General features: G+C 29.4%; 2 protein-coding genes across 2 annotated transcripts; both read right to left on the bottom strand.

Moving 5' to 3' along the window:
- Positions 1 to 849: 849 nt before the first annotated feature.
- On the bottom strand, positions 850 to 4,549 carry LOC127245238 (uncharacterized). Its single transcript, XM_051265988.1, has 4 exons — positions 3,896 to 4,549; positions 1,634 to 1,704; positions 1,346 to 1,444; positions 850 to 1,209 (listed from the first exon to the last, which is right to left on the bottom strand). Exons 1-4 carry the CDS (start codon positions 4,479 to 4,481, stop codon positions 1,111 to 1,113), a joined length of 855 nt encoding a protein of 284 aa, XP_051121945.1. The 5' UTR covers positions 4,482 to 4,549; the 3' UTR covers positions 850 to 1,110.
- Positions 4,550 to 10,635: 6,086 nt separating this feature from the next.
- On the bottom strand, positions 10,636 to 13,570 carry LOC127245664 (ethylene-responsive transcription factor ERF113-like). Its single transcript, XM_051266669.1, has 2 exons — positions 12,998 to 13,570; positions 10,636 to 11,429 (listed from the first exon to the last, which is right to left on the bottom strand). The coding sequence occupies exons 1-2, from the start codon at positions 13,173 to 13,175 to the stop codon at positions 10,876 to 10,878; spliced, it is 732 nt and encodes a 243-aa protein (XP_051122626.1). The 5' UTR covers positions 13,176 to 13,570; the 3' UTR covers positions 10,636 to 10,875.
- Positions 13,571 to 16,000: the final 2,430 nt, after the last annotated feature.

Genomic DNA, 16,000 nt, shown 5'->3' with positions numbered 1-16,000 from the left:
ACTAAAGACGTATGCCACAAACAAATTGTCACAGAATGTAATACCAGTATAACCAACAATGATTGCCAAGCAGTAAAGACCAGCAAGCTGAATGCAACAGATACCAAACCAATAGCCTAAGTACCAGCAGAAACTACACCTCCAAGCAGTGCAACAATGGCTAACAGATAATTCAGCGGTGGTGGAACATGAATGTATCGTCCGAATGCACGAAAAAAAAAAAAAGAAAACCTAACCTCTAAGCATATAACAATAACTACCAGCGCACGGTACCATTCAGAAGGCGAATGTACACTACAGTGCCCCTCTTTTAGATGCGTAAAGTGGAAATAGAAATGGAATGACGAAAAGCAGGAACATATCACAAACCGCAGCATTAGATGAAAATGCCACTAGATAGTGTGATGCAATGTGGAACAATAAAGGAGAGAACAAAAGATTCAAAGTGTGCACACAACTCTCGAGCTGCCCAAGAATGAAATTATCAGCAGGAACATGGTAACTCAGTTCCTGCTTAAATTTGAACGAGGACACACGAGGAACCGAGTAGAGACAGTAGAAAATGCAGTTAAAAATCATCAGATAGTAAGCAGCATTTATCATACCAACGGCAGAAACAGTTGTCCAGGTGAGGATATGAGCGGAACAGAGGCAAACAGTGAGAACGAGGGACACGAAATCGAAGGTGTTAAAGAGGGAAGAACTGAAGAAAAATGTAATCTGCACCACATGTGGATGGTTTGAATAGAGAATATAGTTTTTATGTAATATTTTATATAAGCATTTTATCCCCTAAAAGAGAATTTACGCTGCAAAGCTTTTTCATAAGTTCAAAAAGCTAAAGAAGGCTTTTCATATTTAAACTTCCTCTGCATTTATTCCCACATATTTGATGTATTTTGTATCTCACATACATATACATATGAACGCTATATAAGTCATACCTATCAAGCACTAACAAAAACGATGAGAAGACTACAAAAGACAGTGATGATACTACACATACTTTTCAAAATAACCTCATAAATTTCAGGCAAAAATGTATAGCCCAATTACCTACTGAACATAAACATGGAAAAGGAGTTAAGCACCTGTAACCTTATTGAGATTCTAAGAGCTCTTCTCCTTATCAAGTTTTGCAATGAGCGCCGCCTTCTCCTCTTGCGGCAGTGCATTGAATATGAAGACTGATTTATCTCCTATATCGTCCTGAAAATGAATAATTTTATCGCTCATTGAAAGTGATAATTATACCATGTACAGTTGTTGAACATTGGCGAAGATTGTCGAAATGTTGGTGAAAATATAAACAAGATCTAATGACTAAATGCATCGCATAATCTACCTTGATGGGCTGAGTGAACTTTCTACCAGCAAATACCACAAAAAGTGCCATCCAGACACCGAGTAGAGTGAGCTTTGTATTGTCATCCATCAAACCCGTCTGTACACGAGTGAAACATGCCATTATTTTGGTAATGCGAAATATTCACACCCCAACTGAGGGAACATATTTTGTTCATTTGGGAAAGTTGTGAGGCAGGAAATTTTCATGACACATGAGACATCTGGGAAATTCGTTGTCATCTATAATCCAACGAAATAGTACAAAGTCCAACAGTATGAGCCTTACAAGGTGCCCAAGCATGACCGATGGAATGATGAATGTGAGTATGCCAGCTTCCAATTTCCCATAACAAAGCCCTATGATAAATAAACATGTTAGAAATTAAAACCAAGACTATGCCAAAAAGCTCGGGGAGTAAACATTTCAATTTACACATAGCTATTCCAATTCAGTAACATAATGAATTTGGATAAATCTCAGTTGATATTTCATCACTAGATATGGAATAAAAGTTTAGCAAATCTTCCAGTTCTGCATCAAAATGCAGTGCCAAGATCCAGATGTGGTAAATGCACCACGTCATATTCAATTTATCACTTTTGCATCAACCAAATAACTAATGTTCTTCCAGTTTTAGCTGATATCTTTGAATCTAAAAATTTGCCAAATAAATATGCAGAGGAATTACATTAGGCAAGTAATCAAGCAACAAGACACTTTCTGAGCTCTTAACATCATAATCATCAAATAACTGTTCATACCTTCCCATTTCAATTTATACAAAACTATTTCAATTCAGTGATGAATTTGGATAAATCTCAGTTGATATCTCACCATAGATACAAAGTAAAAGCTTAGCGAATCTTTCAGTTCTGCATCAAAATGCAGTGCGAAGATCCAAATGCACCACATCATATTCAGTTTATACTTTTGCATCAACTAAATAACTAATGTTCTTCCTGTTTTAGCCGATGATCTTTGAATCCAACAATTTGCCCAATTCAAATTCAGAGGAATTACATTAGGCAAGTAATCAAGCAATGAAACACTTTCCAAGCTCTTGAACATCATAATCATCAAATAAACTGTTCATACCTTTCCATTTCAGTTTATACAAAACTATTCCAATTCAGTGACATAACGAATTTGGATAAATCTTAGTTGATATCTCACCACTATGTATGAACTAAAAGCTTAGCAAATCTTCCAGTTTTAAATCTCAGTTAGGGGATGCCAACCACTATATATAGACAGTCCTGGCCAGTTTTAAATCTCAATTGATATCTCACCACTAGGTATGAACTAAAAGCTTAGAAGATTTTCCAGTTTTGCATCAAAATGCAGTGCCAAGATCCAAATGCACCACATCATATTCAATTTATTATTTTTGCATCAAAAAAGTCACTAAAGTTCTTCCACTTTTAGCTGATGATATTTGAATCTAACAGTTTGGCCAATTCAAATGCAAAGGAATTACATTAGGCAAGTAATCAAGCAACAAAACACTTTCCGAGCTCTTAACAACATAATTATCAAATAAACTATTCATACCTTCCTATTTTAATTTATATAAAACTATTACAATTCAGTAACATAATGAATTTGGACAAATCTCGGTTGATATCTCATCACTAGATATGAACTAAAAGCTTAGCAACCTTCCAGTTCTGCATCAAAATTCAGTGCCGAGATCCAAAAGCACGACATCATATTCAATTGACCACTGTTTCATCAACTAAATAACTCATTTTCTTCCATTTTTAGCTGATGATGTTTGAATATAAAAATTTGCCCAATTCAAATGCAGAGGAAGTACAGTAGGCAAGTAATCAAGCAATGAAACACTTTTCGAGCTCGTAACATCATAAACATCAAATAAACTGTTCATACCTTCCCATTTCAATTTATACAAAACTATTCCAATTCAGTAACATATCGAATTTGGATAAATCTCAGTTGATATCTCGTCACTAGATATGAAATAAAAGCTTAGCAATCTTCCAGTTCTGCATCAAAATGAAGTGCCAAGATCCAAATGCACCACATTATCAATTTATCATTTAATGTTCTTCCAGTATTAGCTGATGATCTTTGAATCTAACAGTTTACCCAATTTAAATGCAAAGGAATTACATTAAGAAAGTAATCAAGCATAGAAACATTTTCCGAGCTCTTAACATCATAATCATCAAATAAGCTGTACATACCTTCCCGATTTAATTTATACCAAAATATTCCAATTCAGTCACATAATGAATTTGGATAACTCTCAGTTGATATCTCATCACTAGATATGAAATAAAAGCTTAGCAAATCTTCCGGTTCTGCATCAAAATGCAGTGCCAGGATCCAAATGCACCACATCATATTTACTTTATCATTTTTGCATCAATCAAGTAACTAATGTTCTTCCAGTTTTAGCTGATGATCTTTGAACCTAACAGTTTGCCCAATTCAATGCAAAGGAATTAAATTAGGCAAGTAATCAAGCAACAAAACACTTTCCGAGCTCTTAACATCACAATCATCAAATATAACTGTTCATACCTTCCTTAAACACAAGGCCAGTCAAAGCAGCAAACAGCGGACCAACAAACCACACAGCCGTCGGATTCTCAACAACATACTCCACTAAATTCTTCCCAGCTGGCTGAGCCAGAGCAGCGTACGTCGCCAAGGATCCCACCGCACCAACCGCCCACAGCGCCTGCAGCGTGCGCTTAATCTCCGTCACATATATATGTATCAGATACAGAGACAAACCCAATCCACAAGCTCCTAAACCATAAAACAAGTCCAAATTCCCCCGAATCAAATCAAACACTTCCACATCGCTATTCCGCAGAAAAGCCGCAGAAGATGCGATCACAAACGAGGAGGCAGCGGCAACTAGTCCCGATCTGTACAGAACTACCTCCTGAACATCAGACGATTCGACTTTCCATGGACCGTAGGCGCCTTCGTATACAGCTGTAGCCTCCGGCCGTTCTCCCACGGCTTGGCATACGACCGAAAGCAACGAAAGGCAGCAGCGACGGCGATTGACCGACGGCGCATTCCGGCGAAGAATCCGAGCTTTAGGCAAGGGTTTGAGGTGGAGAGGAAGCACAAGTGTAGGAGCAGCCATAGCCATTTTGGAGCTGATATATTATAGTTAAGCACAAAGTGGGAACCCAACCAACACTGCCCGCTAATTTTGGATTAGTCGTTGCGAAATGAAAATTCTTTTTATTTATTATTACTATAAATATAATATTTATTTATTTATATATGTTTGTGACAAATAATTAAATATGGACACGCTAGATATTTTAAGCACAAAAAATATCTGCCAAATTTGTGCCAATCATAGCCCAAGTTCAAAATATTTAGAAGCCCATTCAAATACTCAGGCTTAATTATAATGTATATTAACTAGCCCATATAGAAAGCCCAATTATATGTTGGTGGGCCGACCTCAATTATCGAGCCACAATCAAATTCTTTAAATTGGGCTTTCATAACCCATGTAGGCCCAAATAGAAGCCTAATACTAATACAAATGTCTTTTAAATTGGGCTTTTAAATTGATATTTTTATCTATTATGTAAAAAAATATATTATTTTTGTAAAAGTTAAAAAGATATTTTAATATTTATATATAACTTTTTTTATCTGAGTATATACATGAATTGTTTCTACTATAATACTTCCTCCGTCCCATAACAAAATATTCATTTCCTTTTTTTTTTTTTTAGTAATTGTACTATCTACTAATATTACAAATAATCTTCCAATTTACAATATATTACACAGATATCATTACATTTATATCATACAATACTAATAGGATTAATTTAATATTTTTTACATTTATTTCTATTTTATCTCAATATAATACTAATATTTCTAAAATTCCGTACAAAAAGCAAATAGATATATAGATATGGGACGGAGGGAGTAAAAAATTGTAAAAGTAGTACATTAAATTGGGATATTATATAATATTAAACTAACATTTTATCCGTTTACTTATGAAGTATACATTCTGTCATTTTTTGTTGTCTAAATACAAAATATCATTTATTTTTTCTTTTAAGTATATTTGGATCTCACAATGCATTACAAATATTCTTACATTTATACTTATTTACATCAATAATCTCACATTATATATATTATATTATATATTATAAAGTAAAATAGTCTTTATATACCAAAACTATCACTAACTATCATTAAAATAAAATATTTATTAAATTATACACAAAAGATAAATATTTATTATCTAAGTGGACGGAGGGAGTAATTTGTTTAATTTTATTTGAAATTGTTTTAAAATAAAATATTAATTTAATTTTAATTTAGATAGTATTATAATACGATATTTTATGAAAAATATAAATACTCCCTCCGTCCCATTGAAAGGTTGACATTTTCTATTTTCATTCCGTCCCAAAATAAGGTTACCATTTCATAATTTTAGTAATTATACTACCTACCTAACATCACTACAAGAAAAAATCATTTTTGTAACAAAACGTTTTTGTCTCTAAATCTACTTTTTCCGTTACTAATGACATTAGAGACGGAATTAGGAATGGAATTACGTTAGCTACGTGAACTTTAGGGACGGAATTTCGTTACAAATATATTATTTTTTTGTAGTGCATAATAAATATTTTTCAAACTTATACAATATTACACAAATATCATTACTTTTATATTACACAATATAAATAAGGATATTTTTGTCTTTTTTACTACAATTTATTATAATACTAATATTAAAAAATCTACGACAAAAAGTAAACGTAAATCTTGCACGGCGGAGGAAGTATATATATATTCTCTTACTTTTATTGATAACTTTGCCCGTTTAGTTTAAAATGTCATAATTATTTTACAAATTTTCTTTCTTTCATTTATTTATTTATTTTTATTCTCTTAACTACTACTATAATAAATAAAAATATTTCAATAATAAAAAGAAAACTATTAAAATAATAAGGTTTGTATAAACTTAGGCTTTGTTCTCTATTGATTTTTTATACATATTTTTTCCAAAAGTTAATATATACATATTTATTATTTTTATATTTTTTTACAATTTTCATATTTTATAAATTAAAAGAAATATATATATATTTTTTTCAACAATCTAAAAAAAACAAACACACCCTAAGTTCTAATATATATTAAAATACTTAATTAGAATGATGTGCACACAAAAAATTTGCTTTGTATGGCTTATTTTATTGATTTAAATTGCAAGCTCAGGAAGAACAATGGCGGTAGGTTTCTACATTACTGAAAAATTTAATGTGTTTATCTGGGGATTGGATTAGATTTCTCCTGTTAATCTCATTTGTTTTTTTCCCCCAAAAATATTAAATCAAACACCTATTTTTTATATTTTATATTATACTAAAAATTAATTTTATATTTAAAACATCACATCAACACCTATTTATATCACATCATACAACTATTTAATTCAAAATTTTTAGTATTCAAATCCCAACTTAAAATCCAAACCCCCGAACAAACAAACGAACGAATCAAACAAACACAGCCTATTAGTATATGTGGAGAGAAAGGGACGGAAGGGTAGTGCGGAGGGACAGGAAGTAAAAGCGTAGGTGACTAAACGGCGCCGTAGCCGCAATCTTTGACACTCTATAGAAGAAGGTTGGGTTGTTTATTAGTATTAGTATTACTCCCTCCGTGCCGCATAATATATCCATATTTTTATTTATATCCGTCTTATATTTTATGTTTTTTTTTTTTTAAAAAATAATTATGCATCTTAATCTCATTTGAGATTAAATTTTAAATTTAATTTTTTTTAATTTTAATAAAATTAATTAATTATTTTAATCTTAATTTATAATAATTTATATTATATATTAATTATTTTTACTAATACATTTTTAAGTATTTACTAATTATATTTAATCTAAATTTTTGTGCCTAAGCAAGACATTTATTATGGGACTGAGAGAGTATTATTATTATTATTATTATTATTATTACTACTCTCTATGTCCCATAATTATGTATTTGTTTATTTTTTGCACGTAGTTTTAAAAATATTAGTATTATATTAAAATATAGTAGGAATAAAGTATAAATAACTAAAATAACTTTATTAGTATTGTGTGATATAAATGTCACAATATTTGTGTAATTTATTGTAAATTGTAATGATATTTGTAATGTTAGTAGATAATACAATTACTAAAAAAAAATAGATACATAAGACGGACTAAAATAGAAAAATAAAAATTTAATTATGGGACAGAGAGTATATAAAATATGACAATGGATTCCCACTTGATCAAATATTAATTTTACCTGATCAACGTATGTAAGAGAGATATACAATGTAATCTATATACAATATATTTATTTTGTTCCATATTTATCTATTCGTTTATTTTTTGCACAAGGTTTTAAAAATATTAGTATTATATTAAGATGTAGTAAAAATAAAAATAGAAAGATTAAACTAACTTTATTAGTATTTTATTATATAAATGTAATGATATTTGTATAATATTTTATAAATTAGAAAGGTATTTGTGATGTTAGGTAGATAGTATAGTTACTAAAAAAAAATGGATAATTTTTTATGAGACGGATTAAAATAGAAAAATCAATAGTTTGTTAAGTGGCGGAGAGAGTAATATATTAATAATCTAGTATATATTTTATTATAATACAATATATAGTTTGTTATAATATAGTAATATACTCCCTCCGTCTCAATTCAAAATACATTTTTACAATTTTCGTCTGTCCTACTTCAAAGTATCTCTTTTCTATTTTAGAAAAAATAGTTATATACTAATACCAAAATATCCTTAATTTTTACTTAAATTACAAATATACTACTCCCTCCGTCCAATAAGTAAATATTCATTTGCTTTTTGCACGTAGTTTTAAAAATATTAGTATTATACGGAGATATAGTAGGAATAAAGTAGAAATGACTAAAATAACATTATTAGTATGTGTGATATAGAGATAATGACATTTGTATAATATATTGTAAGTTGTAATGATATTTGTAATGTTAGATAGACAATACAATTACTAAAAAAATAAAATGAATATTTTGTTATAAGACGGACTAAAATAAAAAAATAAATACTTTGTTATGAAGATGAATGAATTATTACACATATAATTATTTTATACATAAAATCAAATAGTAAAAATATCAAAAAAAATTTAAACACTTTTATTAATTAATAAAATATTATTATTTTTTAATTTATTATAACAATCTAAAAAAATTTTATTTATTTATTTATTTTATAACGTGGAAACTGGTTGCAGCTACTTTAAAACACTCTTTGATTAAGAATTGAGGTAGTATAAAGTGTCTATGTTGATACAATTCTTTTTTTTTTTTTTTTTTTCTTTAAAGAAAATGGCAGAAATGCTTGTGCAATGATTAGATGGTTTAAAATACATGTGCATGGTAGTAATCATCATCTCTCTTCAATGTGCTCTTTTCTCTGTGTGTGCTCTTTTTATTACTCTCTCCCTTGCCCCGGCATGGATATAAATACGAGAATTTAGGTTAAATATAATTAATAAATATTTAAAAATAATAATTAATATATAATATAAATTATTATAGATTAAAATTAAAATAATTATTTAATTTCATTAAAATTTAAAAAAATAAATTTATAATTTAAAATAAAATTAAGATGCATAATTATTTAAAAAAAGAAAAAGAAAAATGACATGAGACGAGGGATAAATATAAACGAAAATATGGACATGGTATGTGGGACGGATGAAGTATTATTTATTTTTTATATTTTATAGGTTTTTAATTTTGTTGTTTTTGAATTAAATGGAGTATAATATTGTGAATGAAGTAGTTATACGTGTGTTTGTTCGAGGGATTTGTTTGGATTTCCACTATTCATTCTATTTTACCCCCCAAAACATCAAATCAAACACTTATTTTTTATTTTTTATATTATACTAAAAATCAATTTTACATTCAAAACATCACATCAACGCCTATTTATATCGCATCATACAATTATTCAAATTCAAAATTTTTACTATTCAAATTCCAACTCAAAATCCAAACCCACAAACAAACCCACTCTGATGAGATTGCATATTAAAAATTAAAGTTGTTTGGTTGTGTTTTTTTTCACATATTTTTCTTATATATATATATATGAAAGATTTTAGTTCATATATTTTTATTTTTATTTTTATTTCTTACGTTAATGTAGCTAGTACTTGTGTATTTGTTACAATTAACCTCATAAAATAGGTTTTAGTTCATGAGTTTGGATGAATTGATTGATTGAGTTAATATGTATGCTTGCTTATTTTGGAAATTGATCAAAATAATTTTGAAATTATGTTTGTGTTTTTTTTTTTTTTTTTTCTAAAATCTTCCAAAGTTTAATATTTGGATTATACATTTTTTTTTAAAAAAAAAAGATATATATATATATATTTTTTACAAAATATTTCTTAATCATTATTTAAATACAAAATTCAAACAAAATTTTTTTCAAATCAAACCCAAAAAACCACACAAGTAATTAAAACTAGTCAATATTTGTTTATACTTAATTTAAAAGATATTTTCATTTATACTCTAAATATATAATATATTCAACATTTTTTCAATTCAAAATATCATTCAGCACTAATTTTTACTTTAAAATTTTCAAAGCTCAAAATATAATTAATCGTGTTGGGAACTCCCATTTACGGATAAATAAATTAATAATATATTTTTTTAATAATTTGAACTTTTAGGTGAGAAGGTTATTCTGTACATTCGGACCTATAAATCTCATGCATTACTCGAAAATTACAAATAGAAAGCAAATAAGTTATTTACAAGTACCCTATACCACTAGGCTATCCCTTAAGAGACATATATTTTGTTATTTTTGTTTGTCCGTTATGGATACCTTTTCTTTTTAGTTAATTTAAAAATAAATATTTTTAAATTTACATTTGTTTACATCAAATTAAAACAAAAATGGCAAAAGAAAATTTACATTGCAAAATGTAAATATCTATCTTGCGAGGACAAGAGTATAATTTTACTACATATTTTTTTTTATAGAATATTCTATTCAAACTACTATTGAAATTCAAAATTAAATCAAAAGTAAATAAATAAATCACCAAATAAACACGCTAAAAGAGCAATAATATAACATTAAAAATATACTATCCAATAATTTAAAATATTTATTAAATCATACAAGAAATGACAATCAAGAAATACATTGAATCATCATGGCAAATGAACAACAAAGAAATAAAAATAAAAACTGTAAACATATATATATATATATATATTTTTGTAATCACTATCATGAATCGAAAACCACAAATTAATTCAATGAAATCACACCATAATTCTGATCTTGATCATCAAATCCATCCTCATAATCAAAGCTTATGGCTCATCAGATATCAATATAATTATCCATGGATAGATGATGATGATTTACAAATCCACAAATTAACTTCTACATTAATCGTCATCCATCCTGATTCCCACTGTCTTCCAAAACCCCATCAAAGTTAATAAAATCCGACCCATAAAATTGGCCTGAAAAATTAGTGCCATATTGCTGCTGCGCCGCCGCCGGAGCGGCGCAATCCGGCGCCGTCGGTGTGGCGGCGCCCCCGCCGTAAAGAGCTGAGGTCAAGAAAGGGAACTCAGCGTCGTTGCTAGAAGATAATAGCTTGGCATACTGCTGAATCCCTGGAAATGTGTTGTGCATCAATGGATCTAATTGGGAAGACATCGACGGCGACGGCGACGACAATCGGGTTTGATGATGACTCGTCGATGACTCGCTGGTGCTGATGTAGCGAAGCTCGGTCCTGCCTTGGACGCGTTCGGGGAAATTGAGTTTGGCTTTGGCGCCTTTGAAGTTGAGGGCGGCTTTGTCGTAGGCTAGGGCGGCGTCCTCGGCTGTATCGAATGTGCCGAGCCAGACGCGGGCCGCCTTTTTCGGGTCCCGAATCTCGGCGGCCCATTTGCCCCATGGCCTTTGTCTCACTCCTCTATAGTGTCTCTTCATAGTTCCTTTGATCATCGAAAGTTATTAGTGCTTAAATAAGACAATGCATTGTATATTGATAGACAACATATGATATAATTATAAACATCTTGTGAACTAATATAGTGCTGATTTGACTGGATCAAAATATATAATATACATAACCGGTATATATATTCACACATAGTACAATATATTGTTGAGTTATAATATAACATATATTGTATTATAAATATGCTGAAATATATATCAATATATTTTAATTATTGTATAGTATACATTGATCCGGTCAAATCAGCACCATGTTGACTTGATCGGATCAGCGGTTGATCCATGTCCATTATAAACAATATAATATTTATAATAATATAATACAAATACAATATATGAAGTAATAACATATGATATAATTTTATACAATACAAACTATCATTGATTTCAACATATAACAAAGTCTCAGAGCAGACAACACATACTGTGTAAAATAAAAATATGTGATGTATACTTATTTTATATGTAATAACGGAAAAACTAGGATAATATTGATATGTTCTTACTAGTATAGTAATTGTTTTCATTTAAATAATATTGTTGTGTTAAATTGTAAAAGTAATTTATAAAATAAATAGTACAAAAACAAAGTCGAAACGGGGACAAAAACTCCTTATATTATGATTTTGACATATCATCAATAATGTGGGTAAGATTTCGTCCAAGAAATCATATGTTTGTATGTAATCAATTTGATAGCTACGAGGGTTTTCATATATATTCTCAATGACTACATGAACAGCATTGTGAAAACGAAATCCACTTAGAAATAACACACCAAAATTGTAACATCAATAAAGGGTGAACACAATTTCAGATCTTGTAAAAAAAAAAAAAAAAAACCCTTGAAGATGAATGATCAATTTATGAGCAAGACATGACAAAAGTATGAATTACTACAGCAAATTATTTCAAAAAAAAAAACCACACACATTTATAAATGTGTATATATATATATATACACATCAAATAATTTCATAGTAGACGTGTTAGGATTGAGTAAATCAGCAAAGAAATTATATTTAAAGAGGCAATTGATGGTGTGTAAACAAGTGTAAGATTCTCACATGTGAGAAAATTGTCCAATTCTTGTCTGAGAGAAAGATCTAGAGTGAGAGTGAGAGAGAGAGAGAGAGAGAGAGAGAGTTGGACAGTCCTTTACGGAAAGTAACATTCATACAATTCATACTACATTCAATGAATTTGGCTAATTTAACCACAAAAATGTTTGCCTCTATTATCACTTCTACATTTTTTTTCTTACATAGTCTACACTTTCACAACTACTCCCCCTAATCTAAACCAAAATTAAAGACAATATAGACATATATAGATACACATATACATACATATATATATACATATGAACACTATTCAGCGATGATGAAATCAAGAATTTTTGGTAGGTTTGAAAGTCGATCCATTTTGTTTCACTTCTTAAAATAGAAGAAATTTTCAAGTTACAAAAAAAGGGTTTTCTTCACATATTGTATATACATACAAATATTTTTTTGTATGCTTGTGTATATATATGTATGTATACCTTGATGTTGTTGAGCTTCTTGAGCAGTCTCCGCCGCCGCCGCCGGCGGCGGCAGCGGCGGAGCAGCAGCATCTTCAAAAGTGTTGCCGGCGCCGGTAATTCTAGTGAGGCTAGGGAACATGGCGGCGGCGGAAGCATCGCCGCCATATGCTCCGCCTAGCGCCGCCGTCGCTTCCATCGGAAGTGCCCTCTTTCCATGCCGCCGATCCACCTTGCAATTCTTTTGTTTTTTTTTTTTTTGAATTTCTAACACCCTTTTTGTAGCAAATCTATTTTCTGAGATTAAATATTTATTTCCCAAAAAACAATCTTGGCAGCAACCCTAGCTAGCTCGATCGATCGATCGATCTATCAATTTTTCTGTTGGCGATTCACATACGGCTGTGGCAAGTCGACATCAAGGAGGAGAATTTAAGGGCAAGAATTGGTGTGGCTAAATGGAAGCTAAGGTGTCTCTATCCACACACGAAAAAAACAAAAGAATAACAAAAAGGGGAGAAATAAAAATAAATTATAGGGTTTGGAATGAGATTTGTGTGTTTGGTTTATCTTTCAAAACACAAATCTATTAAAAATAGACTCCTTTCGTCCCAATTCAAAATTCACTGTATCATTTTTATTATTTTCGTTCATTCTATTTCAAAGTATTCCTATATATTTTAGAAAATTAATGATACACTAATACTAAAATATCTTTGACTTTTATTTAAATTACAAATATATCATTACACATACAATTACTTTATACATAAAATGAAACAGCAAAAATGTCAAAAAATTATTACATATGCTAATAAAATACTATTATTTTTTAATTTACTGGAAAACTCCAAAAAACTCTTTGATTTGGGACGAAGATAGTATTATTTTATCTTACAAAATATCACGTCAAATAGTATAATCAAAACTCAAATCAAACACTCAATTTTAAACCAAATTCAAACAAACTTCCTTGGTGGCATGTGGGCTTTTGTTTTTTTGCTCCCCTCTCACTATTACAAGCCAAATTATAGACTTTCTTGGGATGGGATTATTTCAAGAACTAGAAAAAAGCAAAAAGGGCTCATGGGAAAATATAATTTAAAAATGAATTAAACTCGAAAACACATATGCATACATACATATATATATATATATGTATATAAGATATAGAACATAGAAGTCCTGAGTAGCTAGAGGTGTAGGGATTGTTACACAGATCTGCTTTTGAACTTGGAGATATGTTTGATTTCAGACAAAAGTGTGTGATGACAGAAGAAGACAAGATGGAGGTGATAAGAATACATACATAATACATTCATACATATATATATATATATATAATGTAAATTTTTGACTCGATCTGGTGAGAACACATTCAGGCAGGCAATTATATTATATATATATATCTTTGGACTTTGGTTTTGGTCATTTGTCATGATTCTGAGATGCATGCATTTTATGTATTGTGATAATGAATTGGCATTTGGCCAGTTTTCTGTTTTGTTTTTTTTTTTTTTTTATATAATGTGTGAACATGTGCAAACGTTATTTTTCGATTGCGTTTTGGATAGATTTTTGTTTGAACATGTCCGAATAAATAACAAAAAGAATTTGTGGCAAATTGGAAGTTGAATTGTTCCTCAGTTATAATATACTCATTCCGTTTACAAATTAATGTCTTATTTTTTTATTTGGAACGTTCAATAACTATTGTCCTATTTTTCTTTTTAAACACAACTTTTACTTCATTTACCATTTTTAATCTCTATCTTACCCTAAAGGATAAATTTGTCAATTCACAAGAGAAAAATAATTACTAAAAAATTGCACAAATATATTTTAGAATAATAGAAATTAATAATGATAGTTAATAATTAACTTGGATGGTATATATGCCGCTATATATAGTTTAGATTTTTATTATTATTTTTTTTTACATGGAACTTGTAAGCACTATTTTTAGTGTGCGTTAGGTAAATTTTCGACTAATTGCAATAGCCTGGAAATTGTCGACAATGTAAAATACACTTAGGCAAGTCTTGTAGGGTAGGTAAGACTATTTTTAAACCCATGACTTCAATTCTTTAGAGCATTGGATTATTGTTTTCGATTTTGTTGTAATGTTACTACAATTATTTGTGTTACTTTACATTCAATTTTATACTTCATCCGTCCAACTAAAAAGTATACATATTTCTATTTTGAGACGTTCAATTATAAAATAATATTTCATAAAATACCTTACTTTTTTCACAAATACTCTTACTTTACATCACATTATTACTTTTACACCAAAAAACAAGGGCAAAAATGTCATTACACTACTTTTAACTACTCACTATAATTAAAATATTATTATTTTTTAAACACCGCGCTAAAAGTAATTGTATACTTTATGAGTGGACGGAGGGAGCATTTTTTTTAAATAACGTAAGAATTCACAGCCGCTATTCGTCACACTAATACCCTGCAAACTAGGTCCGATAAGGTAAATTAGACTAGATGAACTATATGTGGCAGGTAGACCAGACATGTGAAAATTTTGCATATTTGATTGTAGGTTTCTTAGGTTGTGTTTGCTTGTAGCGTTTTGAATTTAAGTTTTGAATATTAAAATTTTAGATTGAAATAGTTATTTGATTATGTATTAATATGATATTTTGAATATAAAACTAAAATTTAATGTAATATAATAAATAAAAATTATATATTTTATTGATTTTTGGAAGGATTTTAAAATAATAAAAAAATCCAACTCAAAACCCAACAAACAAACACAACATTGATTGTCAGTATTCTTTTTATTTTCACACACATCAAATTATATATATTTTCTATTTCTATATTAAATTAAAAATTAGTTTTAGATCAAATAATTATTATAATTCAAATGATCATGCTAACTAAACTTACATCCAAACACACCCATCCAATGACTTTTTTTTCCCATCCAATGACTTTGGAAGGGAGTGATGTGTTTCTGCCCTTTTTAAGGTTCTGTTTTTGTGCGAGTTTTTACCA

Source organism: Andrographis paniculata, unplaced genomic scaffold (genome assembly GCF_009805555.1).
Source record: "Andrographis paniculata isolate CXL003 unplaced genomic scaffold, ASM980555v1 Contig22END, whole genome shotgun sequence".
Lineage (NCBI taxonomy): Eukaryota > Viridiplantae > Streptophyta > Magnoliopsida > Lamiales > Acanthaceae > Andrographis > Andrographis paniculata.
Note: the sequence above shows the minus strand (reverse complement) of the source record. Positions and strands in the feature narration are given on the sequence as shown.